Source organism: Mytilus californianus, unplaced genomic scaffold (genome assembly GCF_021869535.1).
Source record: "Mytilus californianus isolate M0D057914Y unplaced genomic scaffold, xbMytCali1.0.p SCAF_6, whole genome shotgun sequence".
NCBI lineage: Eukaryota > Metazoa > Mollusca > Bivalvia > Mytilida > Mytilidae > Mytilus > Mytilus californianus.
The window spans coordinates 114929525-114946222 of record NW_026262712.1 but is presented as its reverse complement, the minus strand read 5'-3'; the positions used below and the strand labels follow the sequence as shown (position 1 = coordinate 114946222).

The 16698-nt window shown below is 33.4% G+C and overlaps 2 protein-coding genes across 2 annotated transcripts; one reads left to right on the top strand and one right to left on the bottom strand.

Annotated features, from left to right (window-relative positions):
* Positions 1-2810: 2810 nt before the first annotated feature.
* LOC127704532 (pyridoxal 5'-phosphate synthase subunit SNZERR-like) lies at positions 2811-11714 on the bottom strand. Its single transcript, XM_052208625.1, has 6 exons — positions 11592-11714; positions 8460-8519; positions 5690-5871; positions 4842-4962; positions 4180-4509; positions 2811-3186 (listed from the first exon to the last, which is right to left on the bottom strand). The coding sequence occupies exons 1-6, from the start codon at positions 11605-11607 to the stop codon at positions 2882-2884; spliced, it is 1014 nt and encodes a 337-aa protein (XP_052064585.1). The 5' UTR covers positions 11608-11714; the 3' UTR covers positions 2811-2881.
* Positions 11715-11834: 120 nt separating this feature from the next.
* LOC127704537 (pyridoxal 5'-phosphate synthase subunit PdxT-like) lies at positions 11835-16014 on the top strand. Its single transcript, XM_052208630.1, has 3 exons — positions 11835-11942; positions 13398-13770; positions 15592-16014. The coding sequence occupies exons 2-3, from the start codon at positions 13408-13410 to the stop codon at positions 15955-15957; spliced, it is 729 nt and encodes a 242-aa protein (XP_052064590.1). The 5' UTR covers positions 11835-11942; positions 13398-13407; the 3' UTR covers positions 15958-16014.
* Positions 16015-16698: the final 684 nt, after the last annotated feature.

Genomic DNA, 16698 nt, shown 5'->3' with positions numbered 1-16698 from the left:
CCCCGCCTTAGTAGCAATATACCAACTTCACCTGCATATGGGATATACATTTCCCAACTCATTCTATATTAAAGTGCTTGTAGCTGCTACTCAGACTTTATAAAACGTCACCAGTGTCTGAGCAGAAAGTTGATGAACCAGGCTTATGTCAAAGAACGTCTCGTCCTTTTTCTGAAAAAATCATCGGAAGATACCAAGACCTTGTTGATAAATATTCCGTACCAACTTCAAAAATAATACATGATGGTCTTGAAGTATAGATTCTATGTACTGATGTTGTTTATCATCTTAATTACATGTTATAGTGTTCTTTTATTTGTCTTTGTAAATCATTAACCTTTACTGTTTAGTCCATTTTTGGTTATATCCTTTTTGGCGTGGCTCGGTACTTATACATCCCTCCATTGTGTTATTGTGGTATGGTCAATTTTTGTAGTCTTGTCTTTCATTTTTACTTATGTGCTTTGTCTATATGTCATTTTGTTTTTCTTTGTTGACATATTTGTCTTGTTTTTTTTTATAGTGATTAAGATTATAACACAATGTTGGCTGCTGTACCTATTTTTGACATGTTTGTTTGTTTTGTTCACACATTTATGCGACTGTCATACAAGTGAGAGGTTTAGCTAGCTATAAAACCAGGTTTAATCCACCAATTTCTACATAAGGAAATGCCTGTACCAAGTCAGGAATCTGACAGTTGTTTTTCATTCATTTGATGTGTTTGAGCTTTTGATTTTGCCATTTGATAACGAACTTTCCGTTTTGAATTTTCCTTGGAATTCGGTATTTTGTTATTTTACTTTTTGCATTTCTACCAACTCCTCTTTTTTTATAATATTTATTTGAACTTGTATTTGAAGTATTAATTCGAATCAGTGGAATAGAAAGGACGAACACAATAGTAAAAACATGTGTTGTCGGAGAAAAGGTTATGTATTGTACTAAACATTCCAAGTAGACTGTGTACCAACCAGAGACCAAACGACGTGAAGGTTAGCAACTATAGATAACTAAATTCATATAACCTTTCTTGCAAGACAGTGTTAAAATATTCAGACAGGGTCCGAGGTGCTTTTTTCTAGTTAATACTTTTTTGTTTGCATATCTTTATGTCTTAATGGTTCGATGCAGTTATGAGGGGGTGGACAGGGGTACCCTTCTCCCACCTCCCGCCCCCCTTTTCTCCACATTGATTACTTGAAATTGCCAATTACATTAGGTTTATTTTCTTTAAGAATTGAATGCTTCTTTTAGTAATTTCATAGGGTTGTAAAAACGTTGACCGTGCTTACATTTTTAGAATAAAGCGCTTCCGCGCTTCATACAAAATGTACTTCGGTCAACGCTTTCACACCCCAATGAATTTACAAAATGAAGCATTCAATTCTTAAATAAAATAAACCTAATGTAATTCGCAAGTTCAAGTAATCAATTTGGAGAAGAGAGTTGGCATCATACCGCATCTTATTTCCTTTAAACCATATACTAAAGTATAATCGTAACTATATTGACATTAACATAAAAATATATTTATTGCAATTTTTTATCCTCATACAAGGAGATGTTAAGGAAGTGATTATACGTCTTAGATCGGCTTTACCTATATTATTATAAATGTAAAATACGAGAAAACTTGACGGTTTCGTGACAAAATCTGCTTAGACTACAATCAATATGGTATAAATACATCGATATCGTTGGACAACGTAAACTATATTAACCTCTAGATGTCTAGTCATCGTTTTTAGTGTTTCGCTGTCGTGTACATATATACACAAGATATGGCATCGATGGATTCCGTTGATTGTGATAGTTTAATCGCCGTCAACTTACAGATGCTTTATGTATGTTTTAGCTTGAACCCGGTCTTATTATCGCCTTAAAAAAGAGGTGATGAAAATAACCCGATCATTTATAAGATCATATAAAGGCCGTACTTTGACCTATAATTGTTAACTTTTTATACATCGTGACTTGGATGGAGAGTTGTCTCATTGGCACTCATACAACATCTTCTTATTTATATTTTAAAATACTGTATAACCGGTACATGCTAAATTTGAAGGTTGGTCTTTTAATGCTTGAAAAAGTGTACAAAACACCAATAATGTATATATGTAAGTTTTACAATTACTAGTGGAATACCAATCCGAAACTAATCAAATGTTTTAATAAGTGACCTTGACCCAAAATCAGTAGACCTTTTCCTTACCCTATATCGTCCTTCTGAATCAGTGTCAATCCAATCAAGTAAATGAAACTCAATTTACTATCTGGAAACCATTTTTCCATTTTATTGTATTTATATTAACAGTGACCTCGACTTTTGATCTATCGAACCCGAAATCAATAGGTTTCTTCCAATTTACTCTATATTCCATTTATATACGTTTCATATATATCAATCTCAAATTACCAACCGGAAACCATTTATCAGTGTTTTTCTATTTTTAGTTTGTGACCCTGACCTTCGACCAATTGACCTCCAAATCAATCGGGTTCTTTCCCGTCTCTAGTTTTCTTTGTATAACTAAATTTTCATTTTAATCAAACAAGGATGCCTTGAGTTAACACCGGAAACTACGTGTAACGGACACACTGACAGACGGACGGACAGACAAAGCGATTACTATATGCTCCATAATGTTTTCGGGCAACATAATATCAGGAGTTACAAAACAAAATATCAAACTGTACACTAGACGACACCATAAAATACTGATCATTCGAGAAAAAAGACAATCAAACAAAAACAAAAAGAACTCGAGTACGCACATGCATTCGATGTATAAATAACAAAGCCTATATTTTTAACATGATTTTAATGCATATGCAATGATTAGTTAAAATGTAAACTGAACAATTTCCGACAACTTTATCATTGGGCCTTATTTACAGGAAATTTGGCAGGATCACCTAAAGTAGCATCCCAAATATTGTTTGTGTCACTGTTCTGCTTTGAGTAAGACAAAAATTTGCTTCTTTGGTTTACCGGTACACCAAACATGGCGGAACCCAGGTCGGAACTTAGCTCTGATAATATTTTAGGGTCTTTGTAATGAGTAACGGCTTGTGCCATGGCAACTGCTCGCTCTGGAGGATTAGAACTTTTGAAAATACCAGATCCAACAAATACACCATCTACTCCTAATTGCATCAGTAAAGAGACATCAGCGGGAGTTGCTGAAAAATAAAAAAAAAAACATGACGTTTACCTTTCCGTAAAATATATTTTAACAAAATCTTACAATTGGTTGTTTCACGTTTCACATCTTGTCATGCCGGTGTAAATTATAGCTCATTATATGGTATCACTATGGGGTTTGCTCATTGTTGAATGTCGTATAGTGCCCAATAGTTGTTAACATCTTCATCCTATGGTCTCTGATGATATATGGTTGTCTCATTGACAATCATACCATACCTCCTTATTTTAAAACAATATTACATTGTAAGTTAAATGTCCTCTTACCAATAATTATAAATGAAACAACTTAAGAGGATGGCAAAGAACAATACAGATATTAAATCGTAATTCGATACTTGGTTTGGAGTATCAATAAAGTAGATTACATATAAAGTATTTATTTTCGATTCCTCTCTATTTAGGCTTTTTTTAAGTGATAAATACGCGAGATTCACCAGCAAGAAATGAAAACTAGAAACTTAAAATTGATTACACTCTACAACTCAACATTATCAAGTTGTATCCCGAATACAAAATCATTTCCTTTCATAGGAGTTAAGAAATGTTTGACGAAATTTTCTACACAAAGTCTTCAGGGTAGAGCGGTTATCAGACCTGCATGCATTCTCCGTTTGTAATGCAGGTAAAAATCAGTTTATAAATTAATATATGAATTTTTTTTTTTTCTATTTTTATACATCTGCCTTTGAATGTGATTGAAGTAGTCTCGCGGTATTTTTTGGTAATTACCAGTAACTTTAAGAAGTTTTGATGAATACCAGTCTCATCCTCCCTTTTCTGTGCGGTTCGTGTTGCTCAGGTTTTAGTTTTCTATGCAGTGTTTTCTGAATAGTTCGACATTTCGTCGTCTTTTGATTTTTTTTTTTCCATGGCACTGTCAGTTTCTCTCGATTTTTGAGTTTTGAATGTCCCCTTAATATCTTACGCTTTTTTAAACTATTGATAATGACACTTCCAGTAATACATACCTAATCCACCAGCAGCAAAGTTAACAACTGGCAATCGTCCAAGCTCAGATGTCTTTTGTAATAAATCAACTGGGACGCGGAGTTCTTTGGCATAGGTGTATAGTTCTGTTGAGTCCATTGCCTGGGCAATTTTTATTTGTTTTCGAATTGTCCTTGCGTGCCTCACTGCTTCAGAAACGTCTCCAGTACCAGCTTCACCTTTCGTTCGGATCATTGCTGCACCTTCCGATATTCTTCTTAAAGCTTCGCCTAAATCTCTGGCCCCACAAACGAATGGCACTTTAAAATCGTGTTTGTTCACGTGATTTTCCTCGTCGGCTGGTGTCAAAACTGAAAAAAATTATGACAGTTTTATGAAGCCGTCTGACTATTTGTTTTTATGGTAAACCATGAATCCCAACCCAGTTATTATTGGTAAAATATGCATTAGGTTTTTTAAGGTTTGTAGTTTCATAAGCATTTACACTATTATTTTTTTTTTATATTATATATGTAAGCTCTAAAAAATTCATTTGCATATCAAGATATATACGGACATTTACAGAACCATTTTGTTTGCATGAAAATTCTTTTTTCGTAGGTTATTTTTTTGGTTGACCAATGCAAGTGGTCTTAAATTCTACCTAGGGGGTCAATCACAATTTTGCCATTAAAAACAATACCTTCTGACTCATCAATCATATCAACACCTAAAGCCTCTAAGATCTGTCCTTCAGCAAAATGTCCTATTCTACACTTGGCCATTACTGGTATCGTTACAGCTGCCATTATTCCTTTGATTTTCTGAAAAAAATAACAGAATGTTTAAGATAGGATGTAGCGACCAAAAGTTAAGACAACATTGACAAAACGATCTGTAGAATCTGTTGACAACCATCATAGTTGTTTTCATTAACTTCTCTCCCTTCACACACATACTATGTTCCTTCAAATACATTCATGTAGCGGTTATCGACAAAATCAGTGTACTAAAAATAAAGACATTATAACGCATCGTCGAGGTGAAGACCAGCAATGGAAGATGTTGAGTTATAGTCAATGGGCCAGCAAACCATATAAATAAATAATCAAAACACTTTCTGATATGACATCTATAAGTCAAATCCTTTATTATAACCACCCTATCATTTTGTTAATAGAAAGAGGGGGTCTGACATGATAATCAAACAACTTTCTATCTCACTCAGCACAACCTCAAGGGTTTTAAGCTAGACCGTATATAACGCTTTCAAGACAATGAAATGTATCTTATACTGAAAAGAAACTTACGCTAAATTACGTTTCCAGGAATGTACAAGTTAAAGCATATCGTTGCTACGGAATGACGCAATGCTACTAGTAGGATATGCAGTTTTGTAAAATATATGTAAGTGCTGTCAAATTTCAAGGAGTGTTTAATTTGTTTTTGAAAATACTTACACTGATAAGTGTTTTGTATTGCAATATCATATTTGTGCTCATCGTAGAAAGTGTACGGACAACAAATCAAAGTTATTATATATTATATTACCTTTGGGTCCGTCATTCTCGCAACTCCGCCTTCTCGCCGTATATCTGCAGGAACTCTCTCTAATGCCATGACAGCGCATGCTCCGGCTTCTTCTGCAATCCTTGCTTCCTCTGGTGTTGTGACATCCATGATTATCCCACCTTTTGTCATTTGAGCCAGGCCTGCTTTGACTTTAAAGGTTCCTAAAATGCAAATATTTTTAAATGTTATAGACAATATATAACGTGCATTGTATATTCAGTAGCATCAATTTGGTTTATGTATAATTACAAATGTATGTATATGAATTTTTCTTGAGAACATAGAGTGAAATGAAGTCAAAATTCGGGAACTCGAAATTGGTGTATTTTTGAAAAATTATGGTAAAAATTGATTTGAGTCATTGTTAGTCCTTAGACATAAATAAGCTACAAAAAGGAGGTATAAATACGATGAATATTACCCTTTTGTAAAATTCTGACAAATAAAGCTTATATGTAATAATTTCAAAATAGAAACTGAAACATGGAAATAACTGGTTAAAAAGTGGTTGAATAAACTAAATCGTCTTACAGGAGAGAACTCATACCTTTGTAAATCTTCTGAATTTACCTCAACCAATCCGAATTCAATCCCGTTATATTAAAAAATTGTGCTAAAAGTTTTGTCTAATCTACGAGCTAAATACAACTGACTGTTTGTAACATCCAGTGGCAAATGATTAACTTCCAAACGATCTAATGTCAATCAAACATTTCAAAATTGTATAATCATTTAAGATACCAATTTAAATGGTGACTTATTGGTGCCCCTTGGTATGTCATATTAAAGAACGAGTCCGTTGTTTATTTCATTTAATTACACCTTATGTAAGAATCCTGGGTTTTGATTGGTTGATAGCCAGTGTATTTTTCACAAATTTACTGTTATCAAAAGAATATCGTTCATTTTTTAACGCCGCCGGGGTATATGCAAAACGGATATGCCTTTTTTACCCTCTCTGCCATGGTATTTGCCAAAAAATACTCTATCCGACTGGACGCTTGTAACGTCACGATCATCAATGCGTTTTTGAACGTTAACATTCGGTGTAATTAAACAGATATAGCATGTTCTTGAGGTGTATTTGCAAAAAATACCAGTCTTGAGAATGAATTTCCCTCGCCTTACGGCTCGTGAAATTTAACATTCTCTCGACTGGTATTTTTCGCAATAAATTTCTAGCGGCTCGGGAAATTTTACAGTCCCTTGACTGGTATTTTTCGCAAATACCCCTCCATAACATGATATATCTGTTCAATAACCACCTTCAGGAACAAATGACCCACTAGGATATAGGAACAATAATTCCTTCAGGAACAGATGACCCAATAGGATATAGGAACAATAATTCCTTCAGGAACAGATGACCCACAAGGATATAGGAACAATAATTCCGTTAGGAAGATATCTGTGTTAGCCAGTTGTAGTTGACAACGCATAAAAGCTCTCTTGTAATATCTATATATTAGTGCTCACGGATTGTGTTTGTGGTATAAAACTGAAAATTAACGCTTTATTAAAGATTCAATTAATACTGATAGGAAATAATAATTAGCCTACCAGATCATAACAAACAAACGACTTCAAACGTCAAAAATATGTTGATTATAAAAAGATCGGTGGCATAAATTCAGACACGAAGACAAATGCAATAAAAAAGAGACGGAAGATACCTAGGGGCATTCAAAACTCGTAAGTCGATGAAAAACTGACAATGCCATGGTAGAGACGAAAAACGACGAAAAGACGAGCAAATCCACAAAACACTACATACAAAACAAAAGATTGAGCAACACAAACCCCATCAAAACACTACATACAAAACAAAAGATTGAGCAACATGAACCCCATCAAAACACTACATACAAAACAAAAGATTGAGCAACACGAACCCCATCAAAACACTACATACAGGACAAAAGATTGAGCAACACGAATCCCATCAAAACACTACATACAAGACAAAATATTGGGCAACACGAACCCCATCAAAACACTACATACAAGACAAAAGACTGAGCAACACGAACCCTATCAAAACACTACATACAAGACAAAAGATTGAGCAACACGAACCCCATCAAAACACTACATACAAGACAAAAGATTGAGCAATACTAATCCCATTAAAACACTACATACAGGACAAAAGACTGGGCAACACGAACCCCATCAAAACACTACATTCAAAACAAAAGATTGGGCAACACGGACCACATCAAAACACTACATAAAAGACAAAAGAATGAGCAACACGAACCCCATCAAAACACTACATATAGGACAAAAGATTGAGCAACACGAACCCTATTAAAACACTACATACAGGACAAAAGATTGAACAACACAAACCCCATCAAAACACTTCATACAAAACAAAAGATTGAGCAACACGCATCCCATCAAAATACTACATACAAGACAAAAGATTGAGCAACACGCACGCGATCAAAATACTACATACAAAACAAAAGATTGAACAGCACGCACCCCATCAAAACACTTCATACAAGACAAAAGATTGAGCAACACGCTACCCATCAAAACACCGGGGGTGAACTCTGCAGATCCTCAGGAATTAGCGACCAGATTATTGAAGTGAGCAATAATACATCCATTGCCCTACTCCGTGACACATCGAAGATCCCAAGAAGAAGATGACTAGTGATAAGTAAACTCAGATATGTATTTAATAATTAGAAAGATCCACTTTACACTTGTTAAATCTTGAAATCGTCATTATACTAACCTGTATGGCCGTTAGCTTTTACTCCATCCTTCAGCGTCAAATTCATTACGTCTAAAATATCTGTTCGGAAAGAAAAAAAGAAAATACAGTGTAAAAGAATATCAGATTAAGTCTAGGACACGGAAGGCACAAACATGAGTAGTTCAATGAACATTATATTTCTATCGTCTTAACGTTCAACTGTTCAAGAATTTAAAAAAACAAAAACAAAAACAAAAATATAAACAAGAAACGTGCACATCTAATTCAAATGAATTCTGATGATAGTCGAATTATAACGCATTTCTGTGCTTTTGTTTATCTCAAGAAGACCAAGCTCAATATTTGTAAAGATCGTTCCATTGGATAACACAAATTTAATTAGGATATCAAAATACATGTCTTCGATAGTATTAGTCTCGGGATAATCAACAAATTATGTCTTTATAATTATATATGCGACAAAACAAAATTAATTTTGCTACATTTCATGGTTAAACTAATAAGATATATGTATTTTAATGAAGAAAAACAAATAGTTCTGTCAGCTCCAACCTATGAAATATGTATTGTCATTTATCACTAATGCATACATGTTAAAGCTCGTGTAATGGTTAAATTTAAATGTTAAAAACATGTAACAAAGAGTTACTACTATTAATTGTCATAAAAAAGGCACACCGGGGAATTGTTTACGCTGCATATATACACTTGTCAACATGTGCAATTGTCCTTTATTTTTTATAAATCATGAGAGCCTTGATAACTTTTAAAAATAATTTTCTCAATCGTATTAAACTGCAACGGAGAACTTCAAAAACATCATATGACATTATTATAAATACCCAACTATCAAAATATCGTTTAATCAACATATAAATGATGAATAAGGCCTCTTTATATATTTTGTATTCGATTATCATTATTATAGTTTTTACTTAACATCCAGTGGCAAATATTTCACGCATATTTAGGACGAGAAAAAAAAATAAATGGTATATCTGCAAATTTGGTCGAACGTGGGGAGAAAGGGCGGGACATTTAGACTGTTGCAAAATAATTATGTTGGAAATGGACATTAATGTTGCCTAACAACCATTTACGAGCACCTAAAAGAGATGTTGGAAAATAAAAAAAAGATAACACTTTATAAATTTAGCTCATTCGAAGCTCTTTTCTAGATTTACCTTCATCAGGAAAGCCCGAAACCTAACATTTGAAAGACTAGAATGTATACATACTTGAAAAGCTATCAGACCAAAAGAGACATAAAAACAATAAATAAATCGACATAAAATTAATTTGTCGGAGGGAGCTGGAATCTTATTTTCTTAATATTTTTTTAATTCATCCACGGAGAATGTTTTTAAAAACGTGTATGTTATAAATCATTTCAGTACAGAATCACTGACTACTGATTGGATGTTTCTTTAACGTGCAGTGAACATGGCACTTTTCTTGTATTCTAAACATCGGATTTAACGTCCCAAATCAGACCGGACATGACTGCGTGTCAGCATTCAAACATCAGGAACAAACACCCTCTCTAGCATGGGTTTTTGTGTCTAGTGTGAGCAATCAACGTGACGCCTGAATTGGCAAATTAAATCCGTTGACTAGAATACATATTTTTGTTTACATTGTAATAATATAAATAAATATTTACTTCGAGGGGGGCTGTTTATAATTCACATAATAATGTAGCGACGCATATATAGCAGATTTTTTTTCTCTAGAAAATGATGCAACTGTGGACTATAGTCTGGTGGAAGGACCCTAGACCCCCCCTCCCCACCCTCCACTCTCACCCCCTTTAAGGGTGGAATAAGAGATAAAGGCCATATATTTGTGAATGTGATTTGAAAGTTACTTTTAACATCATAAGATACTTTCATTCCAAATAAAAGGCCCATGATGGGTAAGTAAATAGATAATCAGGGGCGGGTCCAGGTGAGGGCGTAATGGGCGTACCCCCCCCCCCCCCCTTTTCAAAAAAAAAACTATCGTAATCTGCTAATGTTGTATTGAATATGGCAATTTATCATATTCATTATTTAAACACATACTCTGAAAATGGTTCTAATGAATCCACTCTAGTCTAACCATTCATTGAAAATGAGAGTCCGTCAATATTTCTGTGTTCATTTTAGGTTTTGCGTTAAGGTACATTTATACTAGTAACATGTATATTTGGTAGAGCATTGTTACTTCCCATCTGGATAGCCTTTGGTAGTATCATATTGTTTCAATATCCATTAGTGAGTAACTAAGTGACATTGATCTACATTTTGCCATGAAGTTTAAGCACCATATTTATTTATGTACCATATACCACCTATCGGAACTAGACAGTGACTGTTTAGACATGATTGCTTTAATTTAGTACTGTAGTACAATGACGTCATTTTTTTATATTCAATCATGTATTCCACATTAAAGCCTACAATATTTAGAACGAAAGAACTTTATACTTCAGTGTTTGTTTGTCTTGTATCATGTATGTCGTTCAACGAAACCAGAACTAATCTAAAATAGAGAGATATTTATCAGTCTGGCTACTTCATAATTTGATGCTAAATTGTTGAAATCCAGGAGCTTCTGAGCTTCCCCATGGACCCTCTACCAGGGCAACCGTAATTTCGCCTCACGTTCATAAAATCCTGGCCTAGGACTATTTAAATATTAGGTAACGCCTTATACCCTAGAATTTGGAATTTCTCGTTATTGGTCTACTGCATCCAATCATTTTAATATACCATAGACAATTAATGGAGAGAATTCGGCATAAAAAATGTCAAACCCTGACCCTTTAACTATAAAATATACATGCTCCAAGTCAGGAACCGTTACATTAGTGCATTTCACAATTATTTTATGTTTTTCAGCAAAAAAAGGTAAAAAAAAAAGATTTTATTCTACGCCCCCTCTTTCCAATACCCTAGAAACGCCCCTAATAATTTATTCGTTTAGAAAAAAGCCCCCCCTCCTCCCAAAAAATAAAACTATTAAACACAAAACAACAACCAAACAAGAGAGAAAGAGAGAGAGAGACGGGAGAGTGATGACAATAGTGATCAAATCGAAACTATTTTTATACTTAGTACTAAGAGAAGTGTAAAAATAAAACATTATTATTTAACAAAGACTTCTTACCACGTTTCTGCGACATAATTTGTTTTCTGTCCACACACCTCCTATATCAGATCAAGTATGAACTAAACTCATCCGGTTAAATATAAGTTTGTTCTGACATTAACATATGATTGTGGGTTCAATGGAGGGTAATTAAACACGACAATTATTTAACAGATTTATCTGACATATAAGTACAAGGATTTGTCGAGAGATAAATAATTAGTTTGCGGATATATCTTTAATGAGCCTCTTATATTATCTTGTTTATAGAACGTTAAGCCATTGACTTATGCAACGTGTTGTTTACTGTTAACAATAGTTAAGTTATACAAGTGATTTATATAACTCAAATTTATGTAAACGAAAAAGGTAAGAAATTGTGTTTTATACTTTTAATCTATTATCCTTGTTTGTCAAGATAAAAAGTAAGTATGTTCTTTTCAAGTAAATGATTTATTGACGAACGAATGTAAAATAATAAAAATGGGGTTTATTTATTAATTAGCACATGGCATAGGCAACATCTCTATCTAACCGTGCTATAATCAACAGTAAATTCGGTCCGGTAGTAAATTTTGTCCCCTGGACTTGTTTCCTAGGTAATCAAGTCCATGACCATAATTTTCCTAGAAATGTAAGTCCCAGGATAAATTATCCTAGGAAAATAAGTTCATAAGCTAGTAAAATATGTCTGGAACTATTTTCCTTATAATAAAGGACATGGACGTTTTTACCTAGGAATATTTATGACATAGACATGATTTCCTAGGAAAATTAGTCTGGGGACATAAATTTTATCAAAAGATTTATGCACAACTGTTAAACAAATTATTAAAACATAACAATTAAAAACTCCATTGTTTACATGTAAATGATTTCTTTCCTTACAAATTTTTCCTAGTAAAAAAAAGGACATGGACGTTTTTACCTAGGAATATTAATGACATGGACATGAATTCCTAGGAAAATTAGTCTGGGCACATAAATTACTGACATCGGAATAAAAATACTAGAAAAATCTGTAACCACTGACCTTTTTATACTAGTAATACGTATCCGCCCGGACACATTTTACCAGGACTAATTTATCTCTTACACATTAACTACCTCAGATAAACTGCTCATTTAAAATGTATTCTTGCCTTTCAATAACGACATACTGTAACAGTTGACCAATTCACAACTTTATACAACTTCATCGTTTCGAAATATAAAATAATATAAAGGTTGCAAAAGTGTTAGGGACGGGAGAAAGGCTCCTCTCTAAACGTGAAACCTTTTTAAACTATTTTTTTTTGTAATTTCTGGGGACAAATGAATGAAAATTTTAGAAAATCTAATAAACAAAGATAAGATTTGGATCAATTTTTGCTAAACGGAATTAATTAGGATTTTTAAATATTTATTCCTGTTTAGGTACTATTTCGAGAACGATTTAATGCGGTTCATATTTTAAGTATGTGCATAAAAATAAATAAGATTCATATCAATAGACTTCGTTCATCATTTGTCGTCGAATACAGTTGATAAATAAGGGGGAGGTATCTTATGAAAAAAATATTACGTTTTTCTCTTCACTTTACCTTGTTCAATAAATTTTGTCTCATCTTTAAGATCTTTTAAACTGAAAGAAACAAAAGCACTTAGTCTATACACAAGAACCCTTTTAATTTATGATTTCTCATGAACCGATTTTGAAACACATCAGACGGAGCTAAAACTGTTGTAAAATCTTAACAGGAATTATAGATCTAAACATCTAAAAAGTACAGTTAATTAGCGCTGTTCACATCGAGATGACAAATTACTACTTGTGTTTTATAGATATTATAGGATGCCATCTTCAATGCCAACGAACTCCCCCAAAGAAGACAAATTAGCAATCGGTATTTTAGAAGTACAAGGAGCATTCAATGAACATAACGTGGCACTGCGCAAAGCACAAAAATGCTTTAATATCCCTGACTTAGAAATTATTGGTGTAAGATATCCGGACCACATATCCGACAAAATAGACGGCCTTATAATTCCTGGTGGTGAAAGTACAACCATTAGCTTATTTCTGAAACGTAATAAAATGGACGAACCATTGCGGAAGTGGATTGATTCGAAAAATCACGTGACCTGGGGGACATGTGCTGGAATGATACTGTTATCGAAGCAGACAGAAAATCAGAAGATCGGAGGACAACCTTCGGTATAACGATAAGTTAAGCTACTTTATATTACACTATAAAATATCACCAACCTGGTGCTAACTCTTAAATTATAATGAAACAATGTTGTCAGAATAAGTGAATATTTTCTGTCAGGTTCACAAAAAAAAATTAAACCACCTCAAGAATTCAAAACGCTAATATTCATAATCTTTCTAAATAGGAAATATTTGTTTCTGAAAAAACCACAGACCCAACATTTTGCACGCGAGTATGGAAACCATTATATTATAAGCCATACACTCGATTTATCAGCTTGCTGATAAAAACCACCAACCATTTTTTAAGACACAATCTCATTGGCAATATTCCAGCTGCTTGGAAATTTGCATTGTTGCAGGCATTTATTAAATATTATTTTTTAAGGCATTGCTACTTTTTCAGGACAAACTTTCAACATTTTATGGCTTATGACATCGGGACCAGATGCCTTTTTAGAATGTAAAATTTTGATCATTTCAACTATTTCATCTTTTTCAATTATTAAATCATTTAAATAAATATTGTTTCTTTGTCATATTCAGGGAAAGGAACACCTTTTATCCTCTAGGGAAGAAATCAGACTAAAATATTTATTTAAAAGATTACATTTCGCGTCGTCTGCCAAAATCTGATGTCACATATACTGGCTTAAGATGATTAGCGATTAAAGATAAGGGAACGACCATTTTAATATTCAAGGTGAGAGGAGGGGGGTTTCCGCGGCATGAACAGTTTAGTAAGGGATTAAGAGTCGGTACAACAAAAATGTTATGAATCTGACAAGACACAAGAGCGAGGGTTGTTTAAAGACAGGACCTTTGAAGAAAGGATTTCATGATACTTTTGGAAGTGATTTGTTTTATGAATTCAACTACTGATAACCAAGATTAACCGTCCGATGTCTCATTTATAGATTTGTCTTGTCAAAAAATTCTTGAATATATAAAAATGTCTCCGCATGGAACTTTAAAATCCGTGTCGGTGTTTTTAGCGTCTTTTTCGTGTTTCTTTTTGTTTTCAGAATTTTGTTGTAATTATAGGTTTCATAACGAGTGAGAATTGGATATCGCTTGATATCAAATCGAGTTATTTAACTTCAATATAATAATAAAAGAGCCATCTATTTAAAAAAAATAAATAATGAGAGTTGATATCAAGCGATATCCAATTCTCACGAGTTGTTAAACCTATTTCTCTTATGGTCGACACTTTTATATTATGTTAATTTAAAAATTCCGCGAATAGTTGATCTAGTCTTTTGCACAACCAGCATGACATCATGTGTCCCGTTCGAGTGTCAAACTTTAACATCAGACATTTTAAAACTTTTTGCACGTTTTAGAATGTTATAAAATTTGACAAAAAGAAGATATTCATGTGAAAATTGTGAGTGTTTTGTATATATGATAGAAGAATTCAATTACAATGTTTGTCCGTTGCCATGGACAAAATGTACATCGTCTTAACCTTTGAAAGTCACCAATGACCTAACGAATAGCCTACGGAAATGTTGTAATATCGTCTCATGATGTTGGATAAACCAATCAAATTAAAGCACTTTTCGTATCACTTTTTCGTATCACACTCCGTGCAGTGTGATACGAGAAAATATCTATTCATGCAAGAAATAGATAAAAGGCCACAGCCATAAGAGAATATACACATAGTGACCGGTAGACAGTGCTTACGACACCACTGAAATACTCCAGATCTAAAAGTCATAAAGATATATAATATTTCAGACAAAACAGGGTCTAAAATAATTTCTATAACACTGTCAAATATACTTTTAAATCTCCTATTTTATTTCATTTCAACAGCTAGCTGAAATGGACATAGACGTTTCCAGAAACTTCTTTGGTCGTCAGATCAACAGCTTTGAAGCACCAGTAAATTTAAAGCAAAAACTGTTTGTTTCTGAGGCTTTTAAAAACTGCGATGCAGATGACATTTATCATGGAGTTTTTATCCGAGCACCTGCAGTTGTGGAAATCTGCAGTCCGGAAGTAACTGTTTTAGCGACACTCGATAGATCAGGTAGTCAACAGCCTGAAGTTATCGTTGCAGTGCAACAGGGTAATATGTTAGCTACCGCCTTTCACCCGGAACTGACAGATGATGTGAGATGGCATGCGCACTTCATTGAAATGATTTGTACGGCAAAGAGAAATAGCAATGTGTTATAAATCACTTTTACCATTTGTATTTTACAATTATTCATTCAATTAAATTTCAAAGCAATATTTAAATTGTGTTAATTGTGCACCCGATGGAACTTCAGATCTTATATGTATCTATGGTGAGTTTATAAGCACACTAGCACTATTGTCGGCTATAATGCTGTTTTACTATCATGAATTTTAAAGGCCAGTTATAAATTTATATCTCTTTTCTTTAATTGGGTAAAGTATATATAACTTAAGTGTTTAAAACTATGGCATGGTATTGGTTGCAAAAATTTGATATTTTTCATTTAAATGCAATATTTTTTATTCAATTGGTATATTTCTTCATTTAAATGCATTTTTTTTTTTTATTTAAATGGTATATTTCTTCATTTAAATGCAATATTTTTTATTCAAATGGTATAATTTTTCATTTAAATGGTATATTTTTTCATTTAAATGCAATATTTTTGTAGGATTGTATGTTTAGCTATTATCTAGAACCGTACAAAATGTATATAATAAGAGACATTTAACAAGGGCGGATCCAGAACCTCGGTGTCTAGGGGGGGGGAGGGGTTCAGATTTAGATATTTGTATAGAGATGTATATATGCGAGTATTGGCAGTAATGGTTATGGTGTGTGTGTGAGAGGAGGGGGAGGGGGTTCAGATCAAAGATTGTTTCTATAATTCTAAATCTTTTAGTTTTTACCATTTCACTCTTTTCTTTCTCCTTTGATCTCTATTATATTTGTCCTAA